This window comes from Engraulis encrasicolus, chromosome 18 (assembly GCF_034702125.1).
Source record: "Engraulis encrasicolus isolate BLACKSEA-1 chromosome 18, IST_EnEncr_1.0, whole genome shotgun sequence".
In the NCBI taxonomy this organism is placed as follows: Eukaryota; Metazoa; Chordata; class Actinopteri; order Clupeiformes; family Engraulidae; genus Engraulis; species Engraulis encrasicolus.
In genome coordinates this window covers 2671434-2698821 of record NC_085874.1, presented here as the reverse complement: position 1 = coordinate 2698821, position 27388 = coordinate 2671434, and the positions used below count along the sequence as shown (strand labels likewise).

The 27388-nt window shown below is 44.0% G+C and overlaps 1 protein-coding gene across 2 annotated transcripts; it reads right to left on the bottom strand.

Moving 5' to 3' along the window:
* Window positions 1–1689: 1689 nt before the first annotated feature.
* LOC134468338 (organic cation/carnitine transporter 2-like) lies at window positions 1690–20019 on the bottom strand. Of its 2 annotated transcripts, XM_063222278.1 has the most exons (12): window positions 19980–20019; window positions 19316–19593; window positions 19047–19150; window positions 7662–7816; window positions 7338–7506; window positions 6162–6303; window positions 5800–5928; window positions 4475–4575; window positions 3862–4076; window positions 3354–3536; window positions 1957–2092; window positions 1690–1842 (listed from the first exon to the last, which is right to left on the bottom strand). In XM_063222278.1, exons 2-12 carry the CDS (start codon window positions 19559–19561, stop codon window positions 1785–1787), a joined length of 1638 nt encoding a protein of 545 aa, XP_063078348.1. In that variant the 5' UTR covers window positions 19562–19593; window positions 19980–20019; the 3' UTR covers window positions 1690–1784. The 2 variants fall into 2 exon arrangements, with proteins under 2 accessions (XP_063078348.1, XP_063078347.1); XM_063222277.1 differs by lacking the exon at window positions 19980–20019 and having other exon boundaries at window positions 19316–19694.
* Between the last annotated feature and the right edge of the window lie 7369 nt (window positions 20020–27388).

Here is a 27388-nt window from a genome sequence, read left to right as displayed (position 1 = left end):
GGATTTGAAAACTGGCTAACTGGAGGACTACATCATGTTGAATAAATCATCATAGACGCATGATGGTGCAAATTTTACTGTGAATTTACAAATTGCTATAGGTGAGCACAGATAGGAATGATAAGCACCGTCCCCTTTGCCCTACTGGACAAAAAAGTTTTTTTTTTTTTTAAATGTACTGTGATCCATGTTGACATGATCTATTGTTGTCTTCACCAGCTCGGGACCTCTCGAGACAGCTGACGACACTGCTCACATGACAATCGAGTTCTGGAGTTTGGCGCATGAACGCCACTGATCCCGGAACAATCGGGATTCATGCGTGTTTTGTTTTGGTTCTCTTTTCTTTTTTTTCACCTCACCTTGAGCCTCCACACCCACGACATATAATTTTAGCTGAAGTAAGCTAAATTAAACAGCCAGAGACCAGCATTACTGACATATGTGCATCTGCAATTGAATGACATTGACTGGTGTTGTTGATCGTGATTACAAGATGATATTTTAGCATTTATGATACTGTTTACATGTCAGTTGCATGCATGGGCGCCATGTTGATGATGCGTGTGTCGTCACACAAAACACAAGCTCGGGAACTCGTTCTTCTATACTTCCGCCAGAGATCAACCTCGATAATTATCGATCTGACATTGCGTCACCAAATGTTCACTCCCACTTTCCCGAGGTTTTAGGTCGGCTTTCTGGGGATTCTCGATTTTTTGAACGAGCCATATGGTACAAATGCTTGATGATCAAAAGCATGAGACAATTCCCCGATATAATACTAAGTAAGGAAGCTGGAAGTTCTACAAGCCCTGAGCACCTACCTCCCAAAATGTCTGTGCACGCCACTGCTAATTGCATTGTACAACATTAACCTTGTTACACATGAAACATCGAACAGCCATGGAAGTCACGGACCGAACAGACCGAACCAGACAGAAGAGGACTCAGAAGAGGTGTGTCACGTTATTAAGAATTTATTTAGGGATTCGAGGGGAAACGGGAGCATGCGTGTGTGTGTTGTTGATGGTAGCCAAGTGGGATTACTCAGCGAGTTTCCAGAGTCCTGGAACACACACACACACACACACACACACACACACACACACACACACACACACACACACACACACATACACACACATTCCAGTTTTCACCCCCACCCCAGGCAGAATCAAAGTCAGGATCACAGAAGCTTGTAGGGTTTACCAGGGCAGGAGCGCAGGGAGAGTCAGACTCGTCCAGGTCCATCACAGGGAAAATCAGTTACACCCTCAATCCTTCTTGCTTCTCTACTGCCTTCCACTGAGGAAATTAACTGGTTTGATGTGCTATGTTGCAAATGCAAAGGTAGTCTACGTGTATTTTGTTCAATGTGTTAAAATTATGGCTGGGACTTAACACTATTAATGTTGATTAATTAATTACACAAACATTACGTGATTTTAAAAATTAACTCATTTTAATTATAATATAGTTACATAGTTCTGGATTAGACCAGTGGAGGGCAGCCTTACAGCTGATGGAGATTTCTCTCTCTTAAAAATGAGCAATATTTTGTCGGTTAAACTTATGTTATTATTCAAAAGCCATGTGAAAATGAATACTTTTCACTGTTCTCAAACCAGATGTTTAAATGTGATTAAAATGTGATTCATTTTGATTAATTAATTTCAAAGCCTATAGTTAGTTCGATTAAAATGTTTATTCGAGTCTCAGCCCTAGTTAAAATATCTTCAAATTTTGTCGACGCCAGCCTCTTGTTTCTTTTATTGTTTCGTCTATTCTACATGTCCATTTACGCGGATTCCATCACCAGACTTCATCTTGAGGCAACAACTGTAGAAAAAAGAAAAAAAAAATACAAGCTCACGTGAAATGATTATTGTTCTTATTACTGTTAAAATGACAGTGGCACAAATACAACGGCATCGTTTCAGCAGAAGTACTCACCCCTGGAGAGGTTTGACTTGGCTGATGAGCTCTGGGAGTTTTTCACCTTTTGTCTCTGGTAGCAACAGGCTCAGACCACCAGAGAATAGCGAGATAGTGCCCATCAGAATAAAGGGAAGTGTCTTGTTATATGTACCTGTATGCAAAAGTGAAAACATACAACACTCCACATTAATGCATACCGTTCATTTTAATATACGTACACGTCGTGTACAGAGGGATGCAATAGTTTGGGCACTGATCTGAGAATTCATAACAATTTGCTGTACTTTTGTAAGCGACAGTTTTTTTGCACATAATTGCTAACTGTTTAGAAGAAGATGGATACAACCAATGAAAAGGCAGTTCATCAGAGAAATTGCTAGTTCTGTTCACGGTATTCGGTATGGAGAGTGACATTATAAACTTGAACTCTAGACATACAAAAATAAGACAATTCGTTTAAAAAATGAATGGAGGAATAAAACAGTCCGTCAATCAGAACATCTATTAAAGACATTTTCAAAAGTCAAAAATATCACAGAAGCATAGGTTACAACTATTATAATGGTCCCAGTGTGCACATGTGGCATATTGGGTGTCTGTGCCTACAAACCACAGCCATAGTCTGATGTGGCCTTGTATGGCAGGTGATCAGCAGGCACCAATTGGTAGTCTATGTGTTTCTTTAAAAGCATGTCACAGTGTTCTCCTAGGTTGGCATCAGCTTTTATGGTTTGGGCCAATTTCACCAGTTTGTGCTTGGGTCATTTGTACCTGGGAGTTCAATTCTGGATGGATCTGCACTCCACGGGAAAATGGCAGTTCTGTGGAGTTCATTTGTCCTGGTACTGGCAGCTTGGTTTCTCTGCAGTGTTTCTGTGTTCCAACCAGATTGCTAGCCTTGCTTTTTTGTCCTCCTATTGTGTATTTCCGCTTAAAAGACCACGTAACTATTGAGTGTCGTGCTTCTTTCTCTGCATGTTTGCTTAATGTGTGTCTACTATCTTTATAACTGAAGATACAGGAATTGGGACAGAGAGAGGAAATGTATTGCTCCCCTTAATCATGTCTGTCGTTCCTCAACGAACCCTTCTGTCCGTATGACACGTATGAAATTAACTTATTTCCCTCATGGGGCTGATCTCCCTTAAGTGTGTGTAGTCGGTATGAAAATTTGGTATTTTTTCTATAGTCACGCTACACATAAATTGAAATCATTAAAAATGTATGGATTGACCTTGATCAGGCTGTCCAAGGGAGGAAAGCAGGAAACCTGACTGAAATGCAGAACATGCCTGCTTTGGATAGACTATTTGGCAAAAAGGCCAACTGCTAGACCTCTGGGACTTGTCTGCTTCTGCAGGAGACATAGTACAAACTGATACATTAACTGCCTTTTACTGTAAGACATTTACCAATATGGGCTACGTATGGTGAGAGAGCACATCCAATTCCGCCGGCCATGGAGCTGACACCCAATCCCATACCGCGCACAACGGTGGGAAAGAGTTCCGAGGAATAGACGAAAACAAATCCAAAGGCCCCGATCATCACCAGTCTTCCTGTCACTACCAATGTGATGATCAACCCACTGAGCTCTGAGGGAGGAAAATGAAATGCAAGATTAAGCAGAAGGACACTATAGTACAGTTATCCAACATTTTATACTGTATCAGGAAAACCAACACTGGATAACACTGTTTAAAACTGTACATATTACAACTCGGAAAAAAGGGTATCAAAAGAACCCATGCAAGAAATTTTCGGCAAACTTTTCCATCTTTGCATTTCACTTTCTGAAATACATGCCCAATGTTAAAATAATGAACATGAGACTACCACTTAGTGAGACCACCGCCACTCAACAGTGTCATCATTCTCTGTCTGGATAATATGGGTTACTGTAAGCTACATCATACAAACCATTGGGTACAAGTTGGATGAACAGCTGCAAGGCCCCTCCAAGAAGCAGAGTGAATGGCAGAACAAACCGACGAGGAGCGTAATGTATGGAAAACCACAAAAAAACACAACCAACGAACTCTGTAGCAGCAGAGATGAGGCTGTTGACACATGGATCCCCATCCAGATTGGAGATGTCAAGAGACAGGCCAAAATATGTCAGGGATATGGTTAACCTGTGGAAATACGTTTGTATATTATTTAGGTATACAAGTGAAAACAAGACTAACTCATTCATTCAATCATTCATTAATACAGCTCAGTAGCAAAGATATGAGGGAACACAATCCAGCAGTCCAGTGCAGCGTGTAAAACACTACATGAAAAGAGGAATTTGTTAAAATTCATTAAAGTTTAAATGTAATGATTATCATTATCAAACTACCCATTCATAGACCTGTTTTTTGTATGATTGTAATATGACATATAATCTCACAACAGTTAGGTATTGTATCATCACTTCTTTACTCTATAGCGAGTCTCAAGAAAAGAAAGGAAATAAAAGGCATCGTAGTTGACCTTTGTAACCGTATTCAACACAAACTAGAGTAATGTCTGAAAATAATTCACTAACCAGGTTAGGATGTTTATAAAGGTGATGTTTCTCATATTTTGATTTTTTAGAAGATCCAGCCAAGTGTACTTGTCCCGACCACTGGATCCACGTTTAGTTCCCTGGGAAAACAAGTAGGCTAATCAACAATGGAAGTAGGCTTTTACATCTCAAGACTTCTAATCCCTACTGAAGATCAGCTTCAGAAAACGTTCTACCCCTGCACTTATAATAACAGAGCTGGAACTATTAAGTATGAATTACTCATTTAATTTATACGCTCAAAAAGAGCAGGAGACTTATGTATGAGGTGTGCTTACACACAAAGAAGTACTTAAATTGTTTGTCACTCAAACGTCCGGATGGAAGACTGACTAGACATGGAAAAGTCTGGATCTCTATGCAAACGTCAAAGCTGTCGTAAGTACTTTTCTGTTGTGTTTTTAAACAATCGCTGTATGTCTCCTTCACCTGCTATGATATTGAATAAAAACATATCATCTCTCTATCATATCATATCATCTCTTTTTGGTGGCACATTGATGCAACTACAATTCAATGCAACTACATGCAGGCTGACTCACTCACGACTCATGGCGCAAAATGGATATGCATGGCTGTTAAGAATGGATTGTAACATCGGCATGTGTGATTTTACAAGCATGTCAATCATATGGTTTTGACATAATGACACTGTTGAATAAAAGAAAAGACAACTATAAAAGTATCCCGTCTTAGATTACAAAGAATCGAGAACCTGCAATATGGAAAACAATATTTACTATTATTTTCTGATTGCTGAAAATGTGTCCAGCACATTCGTCACCACCGTCAGATTCTTTTTTTTTTAAAGACAATAAAATCAGGTGTGCACAAGGTCATTGTCATTACTGAGGACCCCTTTTCAAACCTTTAGCTCTACTGCATACTTCACCATCACTGAAGCTCCTGTAAGTTTACTATTTTGTCCTGAATTTGTTCATTTGTTTGGACACTGGTACTGTCCCAACCATTACTGTCAACACCGTTGGGGTTTTTATTTATTTTTGCTTCAACAAGGAATGCACAATTTCGTTGTGCCTGTCACAATGACAAATAAAAGATATTGTATTGTGTATATATTGTATATTTACGTGTAATAGTATTATATTACACTAATGTTAATCAAGCAATACAATTAAGATATATTTTCAGGGAACCTAGTGAATGTGGGGTCTGTTGAAAAGGTGGCCGCCTTCAATATACGCCTGAAGTGCTGGGGGAAATCCTGGCTTGTGTAGTATGACCCTTGGAGGAAGTGGCCCGTCGAATTAAACAGGTTCCCCACCCCTGTACTAAAGAGTCACCTTAGTGTCTGAGCTGAGCTCCAGCTGGAGTATGTCCTCTGGGAGAGTGATGACGCTGATCCTATCATTTCCCTTTTTCAGTGGGTCCAAATATGTGAACTTACAGCTGTCCTCAACATGTTCCGTTGCCTGAAAAAATCAAGATGCTCTTGATTATGCAATAAGAATATTTACTGTAAACATCACACACACACACACACACACACACACACACACACACACACACACACACACACACACACACACACACACACACACACACACACACACACACACACTTTTTTAACTTCATATCCAATTTAGAGAGCTCAGATGCTTATCTTGAGATTCAGATTCTTATTTTTGTTATTTTCTTATTTCACCTTAGTGTCTGCACTGTGCTCCAGCTGGAAGATTTTCTCTGGGGGAGTGATGCCGTTCCTCTTGGCAGCAGCTCGAATGATGGCCTCTGCTTCCTGTAACCGGCCCTGGGTGATGAGCCAGCGGGGGGACTCTGGGATGTACCTGAGGGGAACAGAAACACAGTATGCATATGTATCAAGTAGCATTCTAAAGACCAATCCACTGGGAGCACATTTGATTCACTATGCTTCCACCTGAAGGTGCCAGGGCTGCCAAGCATAGTGGTGATATTTTGATATAATGTAATACATATTGCAGTATGAACATGATGATTCCTGATTTCTGCCGGTGGGCCTTTTCACTCTTTGCTGAAAAGACTCTGATAACAGATATCATAATAACAACACTGCTACATCATAACAACATTGCTATGGCATTACTGGGAGCCTAAAGCCAGGCTCAAACTACACAACTCCCGATTGTGTGACCAATTTTGACGTCGGGGTGCACCGCACACTAGAAGAGAATCGCAATATTATCCTTGCTTGCAACCACCGAGACAATGCCTGACGTTCTATTTCCAGTCGCAAATATCAAACACTGTTTGATTTCTACGATTTGCGATCGGCGACTCTTTGAGCTGCTCAAGTACTATCTTAGAATGTCGCACACAACGAGGAAATCTTGCCCGACAATCTCTTGCGATGCTCCTGGGGAGTAACGTTCCACCAATTGTCGTAAGGGGGGTTTTCAGCCGAGAGTCTTGTAGTTTGAGACAGGCTTTAAGTGACAGATTAATACTTGGTCATATTGGTGGCAATAAGGTTATAACAGAGGCTCTAAGCCAAGGGTTTGGAATTGACCCTAAGTGTTACCACCCAACCGAATGACATTTCATTGACCTTCAACTAGGTTTTTTTCTAAGTGTGTTGTAATGTTCTTTATTTAGGCTAGTGAAAAAAATACTGCGTTCAGTTTGCGAAATTCCTTCTTTATATATTATTACATAATTATATCAATCAAACATTGTGGGATTGGCTGTGTGTCTGCGTGTGTGTGTCTGCGTGTGTGTGTCTGCATGTGTGTGTCTGCATGTGTGTGTCTGCATGTGTGTGTCTGCATGTGTGTGTCTGCATGTGTGTGTCTGCGTGTCTGTGTGTGTGTGTGTGTGTGTGTGAGAGAGAGAGAAAGCCTACCAAAACAGGGGGATATAAATAAACACCACCAGGGACAGTCCTGTCTGCAGTATCCTCCAGTCCCTAATGAAGAATGCTAAGACTGGCGGGATGGTGTAGCCAGCGCCATAAAGAACAGCGACCAGGATTCCAAAACTCTCACGTGCTGATTTGATGAGTATCTCTGACCCTAACAGGGAAGAAGAACAAAATGGAGAATGGCAGCAATCCAAGAAATTAATCAGAACTGCCACCATGGCAAGAGAGAAAATGGCAAGGCTTACTAAACTACATCCGAGTGCTTTAGTAGTTTGATTAGAAATGCCCTAAGCAATGCAGACTTACCAAGTGCAAAGCAAACGCAGTACGTGGTGGTGGTCATCACTCCAAGAGCACAGTAAAGCACACAGAACATTTCCCACCTGGTAGAGGCTGCCAGAAGAAAGCCTAGGAGGATCTGCAGGACCTTTGCAGAGAAGAAAGTGATTTTTCTGCCATACCTGGAAAGAGATGAGCAAAGGTAATACAGTTTTTCTCGATTGCCTCCACACAAGTTCTGGTACTTCACACATAATTCTCGGAACATCTCACCCATTTCCCAACTCCCCTAACCAATGTCACTGAACACTAAACACAATTCCTACTTAACACTCAAATTCCAGATTTAAAACACACTCTTTTCTGCCATACCTGGAAAGAGATGAGCAAAGGCATTAATAAAATATTAGGTAACACTTTATAATAAGTACCCCTTTTTAGGCATTACTTAAGGGTTAGTTAAGCCTTATTTTACCATTAGTTAACTCTTAGTGAATCACGAGTTAATCATTATGTAAGCATTATTTCTCATTTCCTAACTATTATCTACTACCGTTAGTAAATGGTTAGTGTGTGCTGATGTAACGGTTCGCTAAGCAAAGTGAAACCTTAGTTAAGCCTTATTTTTAACATTAATTAACCCTTAGTGAATCACGAGTAAGTCGTTGTGTATGTGTTATTTCTCATTTCTTAACCATTAACTAATACCGTTAGTAAATGGTTAGTGTGTGCTGATGTAACTACTCGCTAAACAAAATTAAGCATTAGTTAACCCTTAGTGAATCACGAGTCAGTCATTATGTATTTCTGTGAAATTATTAAGTACTGTTAATTAATCATTCATCTATGGTGATTTAACTTTCTGATAAGCATTAGTAAACCATCATTAAAATGTCTGATAACCCACCTTTTATTTATGAAAAAAACATTATCTCTTTGTTGTCTCCTACCACCTAACCATTAACAAGTACTATTAGGCATGTATGGTAACGGTTTGTAAACTCTTGCTTTAGCATCAGTGAAGTCTTATTTAACCCTTTTGTAATGGTTAGAGTGTGATGACTGGTAGCATGGCAAACAGTAGGCCTAGGCCTAAGTTGAGGCTCACGTGACTGCCCCTCATGGATGTTTCTGGACATTAACAAATGACTTGTTAAGCATTGCTTATGCATTATCAAGGAATTACGAACCATTACTTAAGTATATCTGGGGAACTGATCTAAAGTGAAAACCTGTTATGGCTTTACAACACATTAACGAATGACTTGATAAGCATTGCTTATGCATTACCAAGAAGTTTCAACGCAATAATAACGCATATCTGGGGAACTTTTTAAGTGAAAACCTATCCATACTTTCCAAAACATTAACAAATGACTTGATAAGCATTGCTTGTGCACTATCAAGGATGTATAACCCATTACTTAAGTATATCTGGGGAACTGATCTAAAGTGAAAACCTTTCCATGGTTTACAAAACGTTAACAAATGATTTGATAGGCATTTCTTATGCATTATCAAGAAGTTACAACTCACTACTTGCGCATATCTGGGGAACTTTTGAAGTGAAAACCTTTCCATGCTTTCCAAAACGTTAACAAATGACTTGTTAAGCATTGCTTATGCATTATCAAGGAGTTACAACTCATTACTTAAGTATATCTGGGGAACTGATCTAAAGTGAAAACCTTTCCATGCTTTACAAAATGTTAACAAATGATTTGTTAGGCATTGCTTATGCATTAACAAGAAGTAACAACTCACTACTTGCGCATATCTGGGGAACTTTTAAAGTGAAAACCTTTCCATGCTTTCCAAAACGTTAACAAATGACTTGTTAAGCATTGCTTATGCATTATCAAGGAGTTACAACTCATTACTTAAGTATATCTGGGGAACTAATCTAAAGTGAAAACCTTTCCATGCTTTCCAAAACGTTAACAAATGACTTGATAAGCATTGCTTATGATGAAATAACACATACATAACAACTTACTCGTGATTCACTAAGGGTTAATTAATGTTAAAAATAAGGCTTATCTAAGGTTTAACTTTGCTTAGCGAACCGTTACATCAGCACACACTAACCATTTACTAACGGTAGTAGATAATAGTTAGGAAATGAGAAATAATGCTTACATAATGATTAACTCGTGATTCACTAAGGGTTAACTAATGGTAAAATAAGGCTTAACTAACCCTTAAGTAATGCCTAAAAAGGGGTACTTATTATAAAGTGTTACCAAGAATGCACAAGTCACTATACATTGCTAGCCTGTGTTTTAATCAATGACTTGTGCATTCTTTAATTTTCATAGGTGATTTGGAATTCATTCTTCTAGTTGTTTGGGTCTATTCCAAATCTTATGTCTTAATCACAGAGTAAAGAAAAAAGAAAAAAAAATCGGGCCAGTAACTCCACACTGTGTTCCCCAACAGTTCTTTGAATAAGGAAAAGTTTATGCTGCTGTACTCAATGTTGCAAAAATGTCCAGATTACATAATTATTTAAGGTGGCAATAAAATATCTCAAGTTGACATAGGTTTTTTTGTAGAACTGACAACATAACACTTGTGTAAATTGCAGCCGTTTAGTGCGTGCAGTGTCCATCGCTCAAGCACTGCGTTTTCCACCATTGTTAGGGGATCATCCCGGCACTTTCAGTGCACTGACTCAACCGCAATTTTCAGCTTGCGCGCCCTAGACACTGAAACACAGTGCCCGAAGTGCACAAGTGCGTGGATTGAGACACGGGGCAAGTCTCGAAGCGAGATTTGACAGTTAATGATGGGCTGTGTTTCCCGTTAACGATGGTTCGTAGCCTTAGAGAACGGTTGAAAGTACAGGAGAAAGGTAAAACTCAATCATTTAACTCAAGGAGAGGTGTAAAATGTGTTTATTTCCAAACGTGACAATATCACTCCAATGATCGCTGTCCCTGGTGCTGAATGTCACAAGTGCCTCGCTGCCACCACAGCTACGTAACCACCCATCTATCCACAGTACAAGGGCGTATTTACCAAGTGTGTCATTCCGCAACAAAATACACAGTGCCATAGCGATATATGACAACCAGCCATGGACTCCACAATTTCGGCGCCCATACCAATAATAATAAATTAAATAAGTGCCACTAAAATAATTTCACAGGAGTTACTGTACACCGCAGCTTTTAAGACGATTCAGATGCCACTCATACAACGTATACTGACGTCCCTACCGAAAAAAACCCAGAAAATTCGGAAGATGTTCATCATACGTTTCATCATGGTGACACGCAAGCGAAAACAGAGCTTCATACTGGACAAAAATCCAGATCATGCTGGATGAAGTGGTGAGCCAGAAAACGAAACTGTTCAGCAGATTCAAGGGGATGCAGGACAGCAGGAAGAAGAAACAATCAGAATAGATGACAGCCGTCACAGGCGTGGCTAGGTCTGGAGAAGAGATACGAAACGTGGCAGGACTTCTCCAGCCTAGCCAAACGAAGGGCGGCTGGCATCAGAGGAGAGAAGCACAGGTGGTGGAGCACCAACTTTGGCCACTCATCACTGCAAAGGAGGAGAAGGCCCTAGCCATTTTGGGGAGCACAGCCTCCACGGGCACACGATGTCCGTGAAGGCTGTGCGGGCATAGAGGGAGTCGATCGCCATCACCCGTTACCGGAAGAACCATCTCACTCGCCTGCCTCGCCCTAGGCCACATTCGATGGCTCGCCACCTCAAGCCACACCGCCCAAGCCACTATCCAGCATGCCCCTTCAAACCACAGCGCCCCAGCCACAGCTCAACATTGAGTCCACCGCACCCAGCACACCACCTCACTTGTCCGCGCACCTGCAGCCACCCACCAGACCACCACTCTCCACACCAACTCACTCCTCCGTGCACCAGCAGCCACCTGCCAGAGGACCACTCTCCAGCGCGCGCCCTGTCGTGTGCCAGACAACAACTCCCCACCGCCCACCCGCAGCCATGACTGTGTGTGACAATGTGTTTCATCAGTCTAATGTAGCCTAAAGTCTTCTGGACATTGTGGCATGTGTCTAACCGCAGAGATACACCAGCGGCGACGCGATTCAAGCGACAGAGTGTAGCAGCAAGCGATACGAGAGATTGAGGAGACTAGAGTATGTCCGTACAAGCAGAAGGCAAAGCATTCAAGCATTCCCATTGACTGTGGTCACCGACCTCTATACAGTCATTGGCCGCGTCATAGAAAGTTGAAAAGATTTCAACTTCAAACTGTCGCGCTCGGCGCGCAAATCGCTGTAGTCTCCAGAATCGCTTTTGTCTCTCGACTCAATGCAAAGTCAATTACTTCCGTCGCGCGACTCGCTCAGATCGCCGCTGGTGTATTTCTTCGGTAATTGTTTCTCTCTTCTCAGCTGTTCCCAGGGAATCTGGGCCAAAACATGGGTCACGGAGAAACGACGGCCCCCTTCAACAGAATCCTCTTTCTCAAAATAAAGACCCCCACCCCATTTCCACATTCCATCATTTCATCCCTGTCCGTGCGTGTTATTTCACATAATTTCAAAGTCTTTGCTGTGCGTTATATTACATGTTGGTCAGGTAAGGAAGCGGTGCGCACATCCAAAAAACAGGTGCATAACTAAAAGGTCAGCCTACTGAGTATAATAACTGAACTACCGAAAGTTGAAGACCCACACTTGCTCCCCTGTTGCTCATTTCATTCTTTCTTTTTCTACATCAACATTTTCTAGCTACTCGCAGCGCGGGAGAAAGTCTGCGGACACTCACCCTTATTCACTACTTTTACATAATGTTTTTAATTCCGAATTAATAATACCATCCAGTTTACTTTCATCTTTCCTTTAATTCCGAATTAGGTGTTTACATGACGTTTTCAAAGCGGAATTAAGCTTTATTCAATTAATGCACGTTTTGTTTATAAAACGAAAGTTCGAGAGAAGCGTAATGAAATTTGGAATGCCTAATTTACCACCTGCATTCTGTTCTCCACTCAACTGTCATTCACCTGAATTAGCGCGAAAAGATAGGCACGCCTATTTAACCAGCTGCATCTCATTCTCCGCTCTGCCGTCATTCGGTGGAATTTCAGCGCACAGAAAATTTGGAACGCCCCTTAATTAAATATCCAGCATTTATTCTCCACTCACCTGTCTCCAGTCAGAAATGTTCTGTCTCGCTCGTCCCACCACCTCCCCTTCGCCTCCCTTCTACTACCGTTCGATCGATTCGTCAGGTGTCTTGCAATACGCCACGTAATCCATCTCAACTTCTCAAGTGCAGTGGTCCTTGCGGACCCCGTGAAGCACTTTGATGATCTGTCCACCGCGTGGACAGCCACTCTCCTGCGAGAGCGGCACGATCACGAGGAGTCCATTCTCCAGCAAGAACGAAGATGCAGGTGTTTTTCCCTAGCTTTCTTCCAGTTCACCCCGCTCCATTGCTCTCCTACCATCATCCAACGGGGGGTGTCCGCGGATGCAGATACTGCCCGAGCTCTCAGTGGCGCCCCGTACTTCCGAGCTCGAGAATGTTTGCTGCATATGAGTGATTCTACGATTCGACTGCGCTTTTGGCAAAAGCAAAATGTCAATTATCAGTATTTCTTTTCAACTAAATGACCTAGATGTTTACATAGTGTATATATTTAAGTTTCCAAACAAACAAATTGCCAAGCTTAATCTTAAATCATTTGATAAATACTCTAATGAAAGCGAACATTTGCTTGATTATTTTGTCAACAGTGTTATGGACAAATACTATGTCATTTCAAACATATATAAAAATACTACAGAGTTGAAACAACATCCGTTTCAAAGTGCTTATGTCCCTTAACAATAATGTTGTCATTAATCTGTGCAACTGATATAGAAAATATGATTGTTGAGCTTCATAAGTAGGATTTTATGATTCACTGTGATACAGACTGACACATTTTTCATTATAAATCCCTGTAACGTCTGATTTGAATTTAGTCACCCTCCTTACACAAGACTTCCTTCTCCAGAGATAATCCCTAGTGTCTGTTCATAGGATTTTTCCAACACTTAAGGGATCAATAGCACAAAAACACTTTCAAAACAGTCAACCGTGTTACTAAACTGTGTTACGGTCAACAGTGCAGGGGAACAAGTCAGCACTTTTTTAGGAGAAAAAACAGAGCAGACAAACCCATCTCCCTAGAACACAAATTATTTTGTTTGTTTGTCTGTCAATATGGAGATAAATTGGCAAAAACATACTCCTCCTCAACTGTCATAGCTGATGCGTAACACCATTGACGGTAACACAGCTTGACATTTCAGTCGTTTTTATGGTGTTGTGCTAACTGAGGACCTCAGAAGTTGCACCACAACACCTTAATCAATTCATTTATTTGTATGCTTTATCTGTGTTTTTCTACATGAGATTTCTAATTCAGATTCTTATGAATATGCTGATAACACAGTTGACAGGCAATTTTCCCGCTATGAGAACATGAAAAAGAATGGATTAAATTATGGAAAGATGGAGCTCAAAACTTACCAAAAACTCTTCCCATATCCTGCCAAAGAGGTTATGACATCACGTGATGTTATTCGTATGGCCCAGGACCAAACCATTACTGATTTATGGAGGAGGTTTCAGACCGTGACACGATTAACACAGTTTTCGTGGACACACACAAAATGGCAAATTTCATACACAGTGGTCTTTCTGACAGTTTTGTCGTATTGTGATGATTTCTGTGAATGAACATTTGCAAAACAAGTTTCTTTACATGCTAATATGAAGACTGAATCTGACATTTGGAAAACAGGACGGCATGAAAACGCCCAAAACCAGTATTAACTATACATTCTTGCTGAGGGAAATAATGCCATGTCTACACTTTCTGTATTATATGAAAGATAAATGTGTGCTAATGTCCAAAACATCATTGCATGCAGTTAATAGTTTGTGGAATTGGCAAATAAAATCCATGGACTTAAAAGCGCAGTTGAATCGTAGAATCACTGATAGACATTTCTCGGCCGTGGCAGTACTTCAGCACTACGGCCAGCGATCTTGCCCAATACGCCACGTAATCTCTCAGCTTCTTGAGTGCAGTGTTCCCTGCGGACCCGTGAGCACTGATGATCAGTCCACCGCGTGGACAGCACGATCACAAGAAGTCCGTTCTCCAGCCAGAACGAAGATGTATGCATACATGCTTAATCCAAATTTCAGCGTGAACTATTGAAAAGTCAGTTAATTCCGAATTAAATGTCTCATGTAAACGTAGCAAATGTAATATAACAGGTTGTGCGTAAGCAATTCTGCAGCACACTATCGGCACTCACCTTCCACAGGTTGAGTTATGCCATTACGTGTCCCTATGTGTTTGCTTACAATAACACTGTGATGAGTGAAACCATTGCATGTGTGTGTGTGTGTGTGTGTGTGTGGGGGCGGGGGGTGGTATGCTTGTGCTTAGGGCCAAATATTCTTGGATTTGCTACTGATTGCTGACAGAGCATTCCTGCGTAATTGTCTGCACTTTTTATGTCAAGTGGATTGTTATGGGCAACCAATGAAGACCTGACTTCCCTCATTTGGTATTTAAATGTGTAAGACACTTTGCACGCTAGACCATAGCCACAATACAGCGCATTCTAGCCCTGCGAGCGCAGGACAGGGCTGAGAGGCAAAGCCCTCCTAGGAGCCGGCTTGCGGCTATAAATGCGGGTCTGAGGGCAACTTGTTCACCGCCGCAATTGTATAACGACGACGCCATCCTGGAGCGTTACCATCTGCCACTGCAGGTGATGCTGGATGTCCTGGCCACGATTCAGCTAGAGCTGATATAAAACCCGGAGGATCCGGTTGGAGAGCCGGGTCAAGACCTCATCCGAACAGACCGGATGGCTGTCGTGCATTGATTCGCCAAAGGCGGGTCAGACGGCATTTCATTAATATGTCAACAAAATGGCAGTTACAGCATGAGAAATTGTGAAACCGGAATATATCCTCTTTAGTTGACTACAACAGCCATTCTCTAATCTCCCTAGTATGCTGTTCAGTCACGAACACTCACTTAGTAAAACTGAACCAACTCCCGCCTCGTCATTCATCGAGCCTGTTTGATCCGTCCAGCCTGTTGTGGCCAATTGAGTCGCGGATCCCCGCTCCCTATGTGTGTGCTTCTGACTGTTGAGGTCTACATTTCTAAATGTTAACAGTGCTCTGCCAACGCTTTAACATCTCAGTCTGTAGGCTACTTTTAGGGAAATTATAGTCTACAGACGTGACTCTAGTCTACTATCACTCACTGCGTTACAGCGTACAGTCTTTAAAGCCACTGCTGTCACTCCCCTCGTCCGAGTCACTCAGCAGCGGCGCCCTCGGCGACTCGGTGAGACGAATCCTGACTGAGTTGTTGGTAGCAGCGAATCCCCTACGGATCGGATCAACGCTTAAGTTTCGTTTTTGCCACGAGTGTGCGAGTCGCAAGGCAACTCGGCAGCGGAAGCGAGTGGCCATCTGCTGCTCGCCTCCTGACTGTCCCTGCTCAACTAGACTTCTGCTCCCAAATATTTGACTTTGAGTCTTCTTAAATACAAACACACACATTATTTATTGCAAAATCAGGAACATGCCGTTTCACTGCTGCCAAAGGCTGTTCAGTTGTGGTTGCATGTTTAGTGAGGAGACCCAGGTGGGTCGGATCGCAGCATGAGTTTAGGAACTGTGACATTCATAAAGTGAGTTTTGTTGATCAAACTGTCTTACTCTTTGATTTATCAACGTGAATTGATAAATGGAACAACAAAGGCGAGGCGCATAGCTATTTAACGGCAGAAACGTTTTAAAAAATACATTATTATTATTTATTTTTATTTATTTTAAATAAGTGATCCGAGTGATCCGGATACCCTCCTTGGAATGATCCAATCAATCCGGACGCCTCAAAGATTCGAGTTAAGCACCTCTAGATTCAGCAACACCTGAGGCGGCCGACCAGGAGGAACGGTGCACTGACACCAGAGGTGCAACTGTTGGCGGCCCTCGGGCATTATGCCACGGGCTGCTTTTTGCAAGTTGTCGGGGACGGACATGGGCCATCAAAAAGGCATCTGCCAGTCGCTCAGTGCAGGCTGTGACAACAGCGTTGCTGAGGGGAGTTGGGCTCCACATCGCTTTCCTCGACACCCGGGAGGAGTGAACTGCTATACAGCAGCAGTTTTCACAAAGCACAAGATCCCAAATGTAGTAGGGGCGGTTGATGGGACCCTCATTCCGATCGTGACACCAAATGAAGACGGCTACCTCTTCATATCACGAAAAGGCATTGCAGCCATTAACGCACAGGTGGTAATGGACCACCAGGGCCTCTTCCTGGACGTTGTGGTAAGGTGACTGTGGAGTAATCACGACTCCTACATCTTTGGAGAGTCCGCCATCGGCTGGGAAGCCGCTGGAGCCAGGGGTGAGTGGCGGCTCCTTGGGGACAGCGACTACCCCTCAATGTTGGTACCTCCTCACACCTGAGGCCAACCCTCAAGATTCCCAAAAAGAGGCGTAAAATGAGGCCCACTGCCTTGCACGGGGCATTGTAGAGTGCACCATTGGGCGGTGGAAGATAAGGTTCCGGTGCGTGCACAAATGCACCATGAACTTATTTGACACAAATAGGTCACTACACATTACCATTTGATCACTCAATGTTTTAAGCTACCCAGGTAAGCTAATGTTAGCATTTTACAGAACCAGATAGTCACAAGCTGTTAGAGCGGAATCCCATAACCCATATAGACATTGTGTTGTGATACTGAGTGTGTTATGTGTGCAAACAGCCAAATGTTATGCGATGCGAGTGGAGGGAGTGAGAATCAAGCCGGCTGCCGGCTGTGTGCGTGCGCATGGAGAGTAACGGCTGCACCGCTACGTAGCTCTGGAACTATTGCTGGCCACGCCCCTACAGTTTGCTGTGTGAGGATTTAGTGTGATTGGCTGTTGCACCATCCTATTGCGTGACGTTGAGTGCTGAGGCATTTTGATAGACAACCGTTTATCCTGCCTACACTGCCTCTGAGCTCCAGTAGACCCCTGTACAGCATTTTGCTGTAGGGGTTTACGTCATTGGATAGCTCTGCTCAACACTTGTGAGAGGTTTAACAGTATTTTGGTGGAAATGTTACAATTAGTTATATGGATTCCCTTTAGCCTCCAACTCATAATATAAACCACAAATTAATGACTAAAGGTATTTTCACACCTACTCCCCTGCAAGTGAACCAAACTCAGTCCTCTTTAAGTGGACTAAAAAGTGAAGCGATTGTCCATTTGTCCAGGGATGATGCACAAAACTTGCACAAAAAGTGCTGTTGCAGGCTGTGATTATGTAAATTATCACCCTTCTTATCATTCACAGTTGAGAGGCTTGCACATCACATGAACATCATTGTTCGTGTCATGAACTGTTGGTTTCTGCAAGGCAAAGAGTGGGCACATGCATGCACGCCACAAGTCAGTGATGCACGCACATACCTACAGAGCTCTCAGGTGAGAGCTTGTATTTTTAAATAGGCTACCATCGAACTACCGCTGATAGCAGGTGTGAAAAGGCCCTAACATTGTTGTCAAGTATTGAAAACCTGAAATCTCAGACACCTGCAGCAACTTTGTTATGACGCTAGATGTTTTCTTTTTGAGTCTTTTTTTTCCCCAATACAAGTCAGGGACCAGACTGAACCATCTGCTGTGCCGCATCCAGCCCCAGGGACACCCCTGTGCTAGACAAAAGGCTAGACAAAGGGCTCTGCTGGTTTCATGACACTATGTAGTGCCCCTCATCCCAGTCACAGTGACTACGCAAAATTGAGTGCCAAAGCTCTATCCCTCAATCTCACCTAGCAGCAAAGAATCAAATACAATAGAGTAGAATGCCTTTGAATGAAACTGCACACACATTACGCAATTTAGGGTGTTTTCACACTTGGTCCCTTTCAGCCTTTTAATCAAACTCCAGAAAATGCAGAGTCACAGGTCTGAGTTCACCAATGGCTGAAAGGGATCAGGTGTGAAATCAACCTTAGAGCCCTTATTGCTCGCCATTTACAGTCAGTCCTGATATACCCACGGTCATCCACCTTGAGGTGATTGATAGCAATGCAATTCCGATATGAACCAGAAATTGGCAATATTTTCTAGTCTGTCCAACTTGCGATCAAATTGGCTGTATGTGGCCCCTGGACCAAAATGAGTTTGATACCCCTGGTCTAGCATATACATTACCTTGCTGATTTGGCAAAATTCCAACATCCTCCATTTCTACACCCTTACATCAGGCCAGACTTCATTAATATGCCGATTTTAAATCTGAATCTTATGATGAATTTACATTTGTCAAAATTAGAATTTGTGGATGTAGCGTCGGTTTGGATTAAGCTGACATACCTGTCTGACAAAATTCCTGAACCAAACGATCCAGCCAGCGATCCAAAAAAGAATACTGTGACTGGAAAGGGAGCCTTCCATGCATCATCACACACCAGACTCCACTGTGGAACAAAACATGGAAAGAAGTGCAAATGATTGCACAAACATGTTGAAGGTGGCATGTTTAAGTGTTTATTGACTGCAAATGCCACTGAATGATGAAATATAATTTTTATATATAATGTGTACATAGTATAAACTAGCACCAAAATGTCCATGATACTCACTTCAGTGACAATAGTAGATGCATATCTCTCCTTGCTGAACACCCAGCCATCCACACAGCCCTCTGTGTCATTGCTGTAGGCAGAGTAAGAGTCTCTCTTTTCAGTGTAGCGTCTGCAGCGACTCAGGATGATCTCTCCTTTCAGCTCCTCAGTCGGGATGGACAGATTATAGTCTTGTTCTCCATAGCTGCTATTCAGGAATGGAACCCTGCAGTGATGTGGAGGGATGTCTCCCACAAAGACCATTGATACAGGCCAGTATCCATTGGGTACCACACCTAGACCCAGGGCAATGAAAATCAGCCATTGAAAAGTACCCCACTCCCCTAAAAACGCAATAGTTTCCTCATAGTCCTTCATCTTGAAATATCAGTGAAAAGTGATCGCAACACACATGGAGTATTCTTAGTTTACGAAACAAGTGGGTGAAGGGGTGGAGTTTATTGGGCGTGGCATTGTCAAGCTTCATTTTCCCCCATGAATTCTTAGTGCTGACCAGTTAGGCACCTGGGGGCAAGTTGAGTACCAAACTTGTGTTACCAGTACTACAACAGATCTTAACATATCTTAATTAGGCCTAATGTCTTCATTGTAAAAACTATGTGGAAAACCCATCAGAGGAGAATGATAATGTCATGAGCGCCCTCTCACTTCACCAGTTTACCTCCTTAATTGGTTCCCATTCCCATTATCGGCCATTCTGCTCACCGCTCCCTCTACTAACTAACTCCACCTGTCTCTTCCCTGCTCTACTCTAATTACCTGGCCAGCTGCGCTACATTATCCACTCACCTCCCTTTCCTTCCTCTTCTTCTTCAGTGGGGGTTATGGGGCACCTAAGTCACGCCAGGGGCTGTTCACTCACGGAACTTCCTGTTAGCCACAATTGGCTAACCCTAACCACGGGACAGTGCAAAATGAATTGGTGTCAATGGAGTTTTTTACCATTATAATTTTTGTGATTTTTTATAATTTTTTGTCCTGAAATATTAATATTAAGTTCGAAGCTAGAAATAATAAGACCCCATTTGAGTAGCGTTTCGATTATTTTGCGCCACTAGATTATTATATACTGGGTCACAAAGCTCAATTTTTATGGGGCCAAACCCATAAACATTAGCGCGATGCTAGCGAGTACAGGTTGAAATCTTCTAACCTGCTGTAAAACTACACACCTGTGCGATTTGTCAATACAGCCTATTGTTAAACAACAGTCATAGTGCTTACCAGGAATGTTTTGTTGATGATATTTGTGACTGGAAATCGCAGTAGCAATGTATTTAGCATGGGTTCCCCTTTCCATTCCATACATTTTCCCACATGAAGGACTGGCCCACGCTCGTTACTGCATTATGCATGCAAAGCTAACTGGCTACAATGGGAACCAATGAGACTGAGCCTTCTCCCTGTTAGAGGTTCTCTGGTCACGCCCTCTACTTCCTGGTTCATGGGGCAGAGGGAGTCAAAAAATAATTACTGGGCTTGAAATGAGTGGGTTTTTTTATACCAATCCAAACCTTGGACCTCCACTTATGCAACACAAATCCACCACGACTTGCCTCGTTCACTTCCATTCAGTTTTTTTACTCCCTCTGCCCCATGAACCAGGAAGTAGAGGGCGTGACTTAGGTGCCCCATAGGCGGTTTACAAAAACACTCACGCTGAAAATTTCAGTTGAGCCAGTGCACTGAAAGTGCCAGGATGATCCCCTAACAATGGCGGAAAAATGCAGTGCTTGAATGATGGACACTGCACGCACTAAACGGCGGCCATGTCGACAATGACACGGAGGAAATTTGGCATTCAGTTCAGTAGAAGAGTTTGGTCAACAGTCTCCTAATTCTGTAAGTAATGTTGATGGGACACCAACTTTTTCATGCCAACCAAAGTACTGTATGTGTGATTGTTGTCCTTTGGGCTGAAGGACATGGAAATACAAGCACCAGACGCTGTGCATTGTAAACAGTAGCTAACTCATATTTTGGCGAGATAATGCCATGCTCAGCAGTCACTTCCAGCGAGGGCACAGTGCATAGTGCTCAAATTTTTCCACGACACTATGCACTAAAGACCTCAGTGCACTGACAAAAGTGCGTCATTTGAGACATAGCCTCTGCCTTCTCATTACCCAAAATTCCCTTATGTGTAGCAACCCATAAGAACTGAACCCATGATTCTTGCTGTGTCAAAGAAAAAAACAGGTGATGAATTTCATAGATCTTGCCGACATGTTGACTTTCCACTGAGGATACTTGTCAATGAAGACATACAGTAGAGTCTGAGCATATGACTACATGCATATCTTGGCCTTGCTTCTTCTACCCACTGAAGGGCCAGTAAGATTGCTTCCATCTCTGCTGTAAAAATAGAAAGAAAATCAGATGTCCTTTTCTTAATGGAAATACTAAAATGAGGAACATAAAAAGCAGCTCCTGTTCTACCACTGTCAGTTTTAGAATCATCTGTGTATCTGTGTAGCATGGCCATACATTCCATCTATGAATTGTTGAACATTACGATAGACAGCTCCAGATTTTAAGATGTCTTTAGCCTTAACACTAGGAAAACAGAAGAGTCAAGGCGGAATGTTGGATTGCGCATCAGTTTTACCCAAGGTTACATCTCCCACTAGACCAGTGTTTCCCAACCTTTTTTGAACCAGGGCACACTTTTTCCCTTCAAAAAATCTCGCGGCTCACCACCAACCAAAAATTATGAAATAATGAAAACAAATTATGCCGCCTAACAATATATGCCTAGTCATTATAAAAGTGTCTTGAATAGCAATCAAATAAACAAATTTTTTATCATCTTTTAAATTTCCTCTTTCAAATAAAAGTGCACTTAACATGTCCACTTCTTAAGGAAGCTATACACTTCAAAGTAGGCCTAGGCCTACTATTTACAAATTGTTATTCTGTCCAAAAGCATTCTATTTGCAGGAATACAGAAAAGAATGCTTATTCTGACAGTAGCAATGATATTTAGGAAAGATTTCACTGTTACAATATGAATATGCATGCATGTTTAATATCAGTCTCTGTTCAAGAACAGAAGGGTTAACCCTTTTCTTGCAAAAGCAAATGACCTGCGTCTTCTCTACTGACAAATGAAAGCCCCACTCATGTGACCATCTTTCAACCTGACCAACAGCCATTTGCATTCTGTTCTGAAGGGCATGAACATTCCTCCCCCTAATCCATAACGCCCCATCATCTGCATAAAGAGCTTTACTGATTCTAACATCTACATCATGGAAAACATCATTTATCATATAATATTGAAGAGTATCGGGCTGCAAACACTTCCTTGCGGTGTACCATTCTCTATACTATAGATATTTGAGTGAGCCGTACCCACTCTAACCTGTATAGTCCTACCTTTCAAGAAATCCCTGACCCAGTTTATGCAGTTTTAACAACAAGACTTCTTTCCAGAGCATATCATAAGCTTTTTCAATGTCGAACAGTCACCACATTTTCTTTGTTCACTTGGGCTTTCCTTATCTAATTTTCTAAACAAACAATAAGGTCGAACAATATACGATTTCTTCTAAATCCACTCTAATGAGAAGAAAGAAGACCTCTTTTTTCCAGATCGTACACTAACCTTTTGGTGATCATTCTTTCCATTAGTTTGCAAAGGTTAGACGTTAGTGCTATAGGCCTATAGCTCTTCACATCAGCTTTATCTTTACCTGGCTTTGTGTTACAAACGGGTAACATAAGGGGACAGACGCATGGACGAAAGCTCAAAAAGGGTTTAATACCAAAATGTCTAGGCGGTTAACAAAGGGCAAAAAGGAGCATGAAAGCTCAATGTCCAAAACAAAATGAAAGTGCCATAGACACAGTCCAAGAGATTCACAAAGGCATAAACCAAAAACAGGACGGCAGAGCGTCAGGACACAGGTCAGGAGGGGAAACCGGTGGGGAAGCGTCTGTGGCTGCATTTTTCTGGCAGTCCTTTTATAGGACTGCTGCAGGTGACTCCGATGATCAGGTCCACAGGTGTGCCAATCAGCCTGATAGGCACCAATCAAGCTAGCCTGCTGATTACATAGACAAGACATGAGGGGGAGCCAAACTGCATAATGGTGGGAAGACAGACAATACATTGCACATGTAACACCCCCATGCCAAAATGGTGACTATAGTCTCCATAAAACAAACAAATTAAGCACGTAGGATGAATAAAAGGTTGCACAGCATCAGAAAATTGCCAACCCTAACAAACTGGAACCATGGGCCCCAGCAAAGACTACCTGCAGTGAAGCAGAAAGAGATGGCAATTAATGAATGGAGCAAACATTTGTGCACATCAAAACCACCACCCGACATAAAAACAAGAATCAAAAGATTCATTAACCAAAAATCACCAAATTACATTTCTAGTGAAATGCTAACGTTGGTCAACAGGCACGAAACAAGCACAGATAAGTCATCAATTAGTTGTTGTTTGAATTTGAGAGAGCATTCAAAAACAGTTAATGGTCTAAATCATTGTCACCGGCGGCGGCGCTATGACCCTGACGAACACAGTCAAGAACACTAACTCGCTCGTCACACTACACACGTCCATCCTCAATTTAGTTTTCCTCAGCTCCGCTTACAATTAATGAACGTTATTGATCCCCTCTCAATAACCCCGCCCCCAACACAGCTCTCTCTGGGACCTCAGGTTGTAGCGTTGGGACTGTGGTGGAATTATAGGAAGAACAGCGCCCAGGGGTGTCGTCAGGGTCTCTGCGGGTGCAGGAGGCTGACGGCTGGACCGGCGCCTGGTACCGGTTCCCCTCTTTCTCTGACGGACGACCGGCACTGGCGCGGACGCAGAGGGGTGGGACGGCTGGTCATCCAGGTCATCGGGCTGGTGCTGACGCGGACGTTCCCTCTGGCGGACGTCAGGCAGTGGCGGGGACATGTCGGGAAGCGATGGCGGGTCATCCAGGAGACCGCTGTTGAGATGTCCGCCCAAACGGTCGTCTGTCACCGAGATAGGGGGCCAGCCTATCCCGGTGTAAAACTATACACCTCCCCCCAGGCTTCCTCCGAACCCGGTATGTCACCTCCCCAACCCGCTCTACGACATATGCCGGCCCCTCCCAGGCACAGTCGAGCTTAGGTGACCGTCCCCTCTGCCGTTTCGGGGCATAGACCCAGACCAACTCGCCCCCCGTGAAGTCCCGCCCTCTACTTTGGTGGTCATGGGCCCTCTTTTGGCGAGCCCCCGCTTGGATGGCCTGTTGCCGGGCAAAGTTGTGTGCTACCTCGACTCGATCCGGGAGCTGGTGGGCAAACTCCAGTCCAGGGGGAGCTTGAGGCGCATCAGGGGGCTGGCCCATCAGCAGTGAAGGTGGAGTGCGCAGCTCTCTACCCAGCATGAGTAGCGCAGGCGTGCATCCTGTTGTTTCTTGCACAGCGCTGCGGCTTGCCAACAGGACAAGGGGAAGTTGGAGATCCCAGTCTTTTTGGTCTTGCTGCACACACAAAGCTAGCTGAGTGGCGAGAGTGTGGTTGTAACGCTCAACAAGCCTATCACTCTGTGGGTGGAGAGGGGTAGTTCTGGTCTTCCTGATTCCCATCTGCTCGCAAAAGTCAGAGAAGACACAGGATTCAAAGTTTCGCCCCTAGACGCTGTGGATTTCACTGGGCATTACAAAGCTCACAAACATGCCCTGCAGGAGCGCTTCTGCACATGTACTTCCCTCCTGGTTTGGCAACGCATACGCCTCTGGCCACTTCGTGAAATAATCGATAGCTATGAGGACGTACTGGTTTCCCCTAGGTGTTTTTGAGAAGGGTCCGAGCACATCCACAGCAACGCGGTCCATGGGACACCCCACTATTCTCTGCTGCAGTGGGGCATGGGAGCGCCCTGTTGGGCCTTTGCGGCCGGTGCAGGGGTCACATCTGCGGCAGTAGGACTCCACATCTCTCCGGCAAGTGCTCCAATAAAACTCCAGCTGCTCACGCTTAAGGGTCATCTTCACTCCAAAGTGTCCCACACCAGGCAGCCCATCCATCGCACTCAGGACTGAGTCATGGCAGGACTTGGGGACTACAGTCTGCCACCATACTCGTCCTGTCTCAGGCTCCACAAAGCGCCTCTTCAGCACACCAGCCTGCAGAGTCAGCCCGTCTTGCGTCAGAGTCAGCCCACATTGTGAGGCCATGTGCAGCCGCATCCTCCCAGGGTGGCCGTCGCCCCGACTCCAGCCAGCCTATAACAGCGAGGAGCTCTGGATCCCTCCGTTGTTCTGCAGCCCAGGTAAGGTTGGAGTCAGGCAGGATGGCTCTGCACTCAACTGTGTGTGGTTCCTCCCCCAGGTCTTCGGATAGCACGCCTCTTCACCGCTGGAGAGCCGTGCACACTGTGGGCAGGATGGTGGGCAGCTGTTCAATCCAGACGGCTACCTGTCCCTCAGGCTCTCGGAAAGACAGCAGCCAGCGCAGGGAAGCGTGATCGGTGCATACCACAAATGGGAGGCCACACAGGTAGTGCCTGAAATGCCGCACAGCCTCCACAACAGCCAGCAGTTCTCTTCGAGTAACACAGTAGTTGCACTCTGCCTGGTTGAATGTCCTACTGTAGTACTCGATGACTCTCTCTCCCTCTGCTGTCTCTTGTGGGAGTACTGCTCTCAGGCCCACATTACTGGCATCGGTGTCTAGGATGGAGGGGAGCTTTGGGTCTGGGGCAGCAAGGATGGGGGCATTGCAGAGGACCTGCTTCAGTGCGTCGAAAGCCTGCTGTTGTTCAGGGCCCCAGTGAAAACGTTGTTCCTTCCGCGACAGCTGATGGAGTGGGGAAGCCAGAGTAGCGAAGCCTGGGACTTACTTCCGGTAGTAGGAGGCCAGCCCAAGGAAAGACCTTAACGGTCTCATGCTGCAGGGGGTTGGACAGTCACGCACAGCCTCCATCTTCCTGCCCTCCGTGGCGACACCCTCTGCGCTCACCTGATGTCCCAGGAAGGTGACAGTTTGCTGCATGAGCTTGCACTTGTCCGGGTGCAGCTTGAGGCCAGCTTCGGCTATCCGGGAAATGACCAGGTCGAGGTTCTGAAGTGCTGACTCGAAGTCCCTCCCATGGACCAGAAGATCGTGCAGGTACGCCAGGCAGGCTTCTTTCGGCACCCCCTGCAACACTCGCTCCATCAGATGCTCGAAGGAGGCCGGAGCGTTACACAGACCGAATGGCATGGTCTTGAATTGCCATAGCCCAGAGCCGGTGGTAAAGGCAGTCTTGGGTTTGGCATCGTCGCTCAGGGGCACCTGCCAGTAGTCTGACTGCAGGTCCAAGGAAAAAAATTACAGAGAGCCGGCGACCTGGTCGAGGGACTCATCTATCCGGGGCAGGGGGTAGGAGTCCTTGACGGTGACCTCATTGACCCTTCTGAAATCGGGGCAGAACCTCCACTTGCCATCTTTCTTGGGGACGAGGACGACCGGGGAAGTCCAGGGGCTCTAAGAGGGCTCAGTAACGTCTGCCTCCTTCATCTCCTTCAGGCACTGTTCTGCAGCCAGCCTTCGGGCATAGGCTAGGCGTCGTGCACGCTGGCGAATCGGCTTGGCATCACCAGTGTTAAAGGGGCATTCCACCGGTGGAGACATGAATATTGTATTGAAAGTGGGTCATATATATAGTAGAATAGCAGCATAAATTTCTAATTTGGTGCCTTCTTGTGCCGAGAAATTCAGAAAATGACTTTTTAGTGCTTGTGGATTTGTGACAACAATCCCCATAATGCACTGCAATGCTCAAGTTCCACAGGCCACACCCTATTTGGGACTCTGCATCATCCCTCCCTCAGCTCACCGGTGACAGTGGTTAAGGGGACATGACTGGGCTGGATGTCTCTGTTCACTAAAAGTGCTGGATGAATTATGGTGACAGTGGAGCCAATGTCAATTGGTACGTTTACATGAGGCATTTAAATCCGATTTAACTCACTTTAAATCTCATTAAAACTTAATTCTGCTTTAAAAACATCATGTAAACACTTACCGAACAGGATTTAAGTTTATTCCGATTTAAACTTAAGTCCGATTAAAGTGGGTGGTTTATTCCTC

What these genes read in the sequence shown, in the direction of transcription:
- LOC134468338 (XM_063222277.1), bottom strand. Translation starts at nt 19,675, where the DNA reads ATGAAGGACTATGAGGAAACTATTGCGTTTTTAGGGGAGTGGGGTACT. An exon ending in AGCTCAGCTCAGACACTAAG is followed by an intron (nt 4,576 to 5,799) that starts GTGACTCTTTAG and finishes TTGTTTTCCCAG; the next exon opens with GGAACTAAACGTGGATCCAG. An exon ending in CATCCAACTTGTACCCAATG is followed by an intron (nt 3,537 to 3,861) that starts GTTTGTATGATG and finishes TTCCTCCCTCAG; the next exon opens with AGCTCAGTGGGTTGATCATC.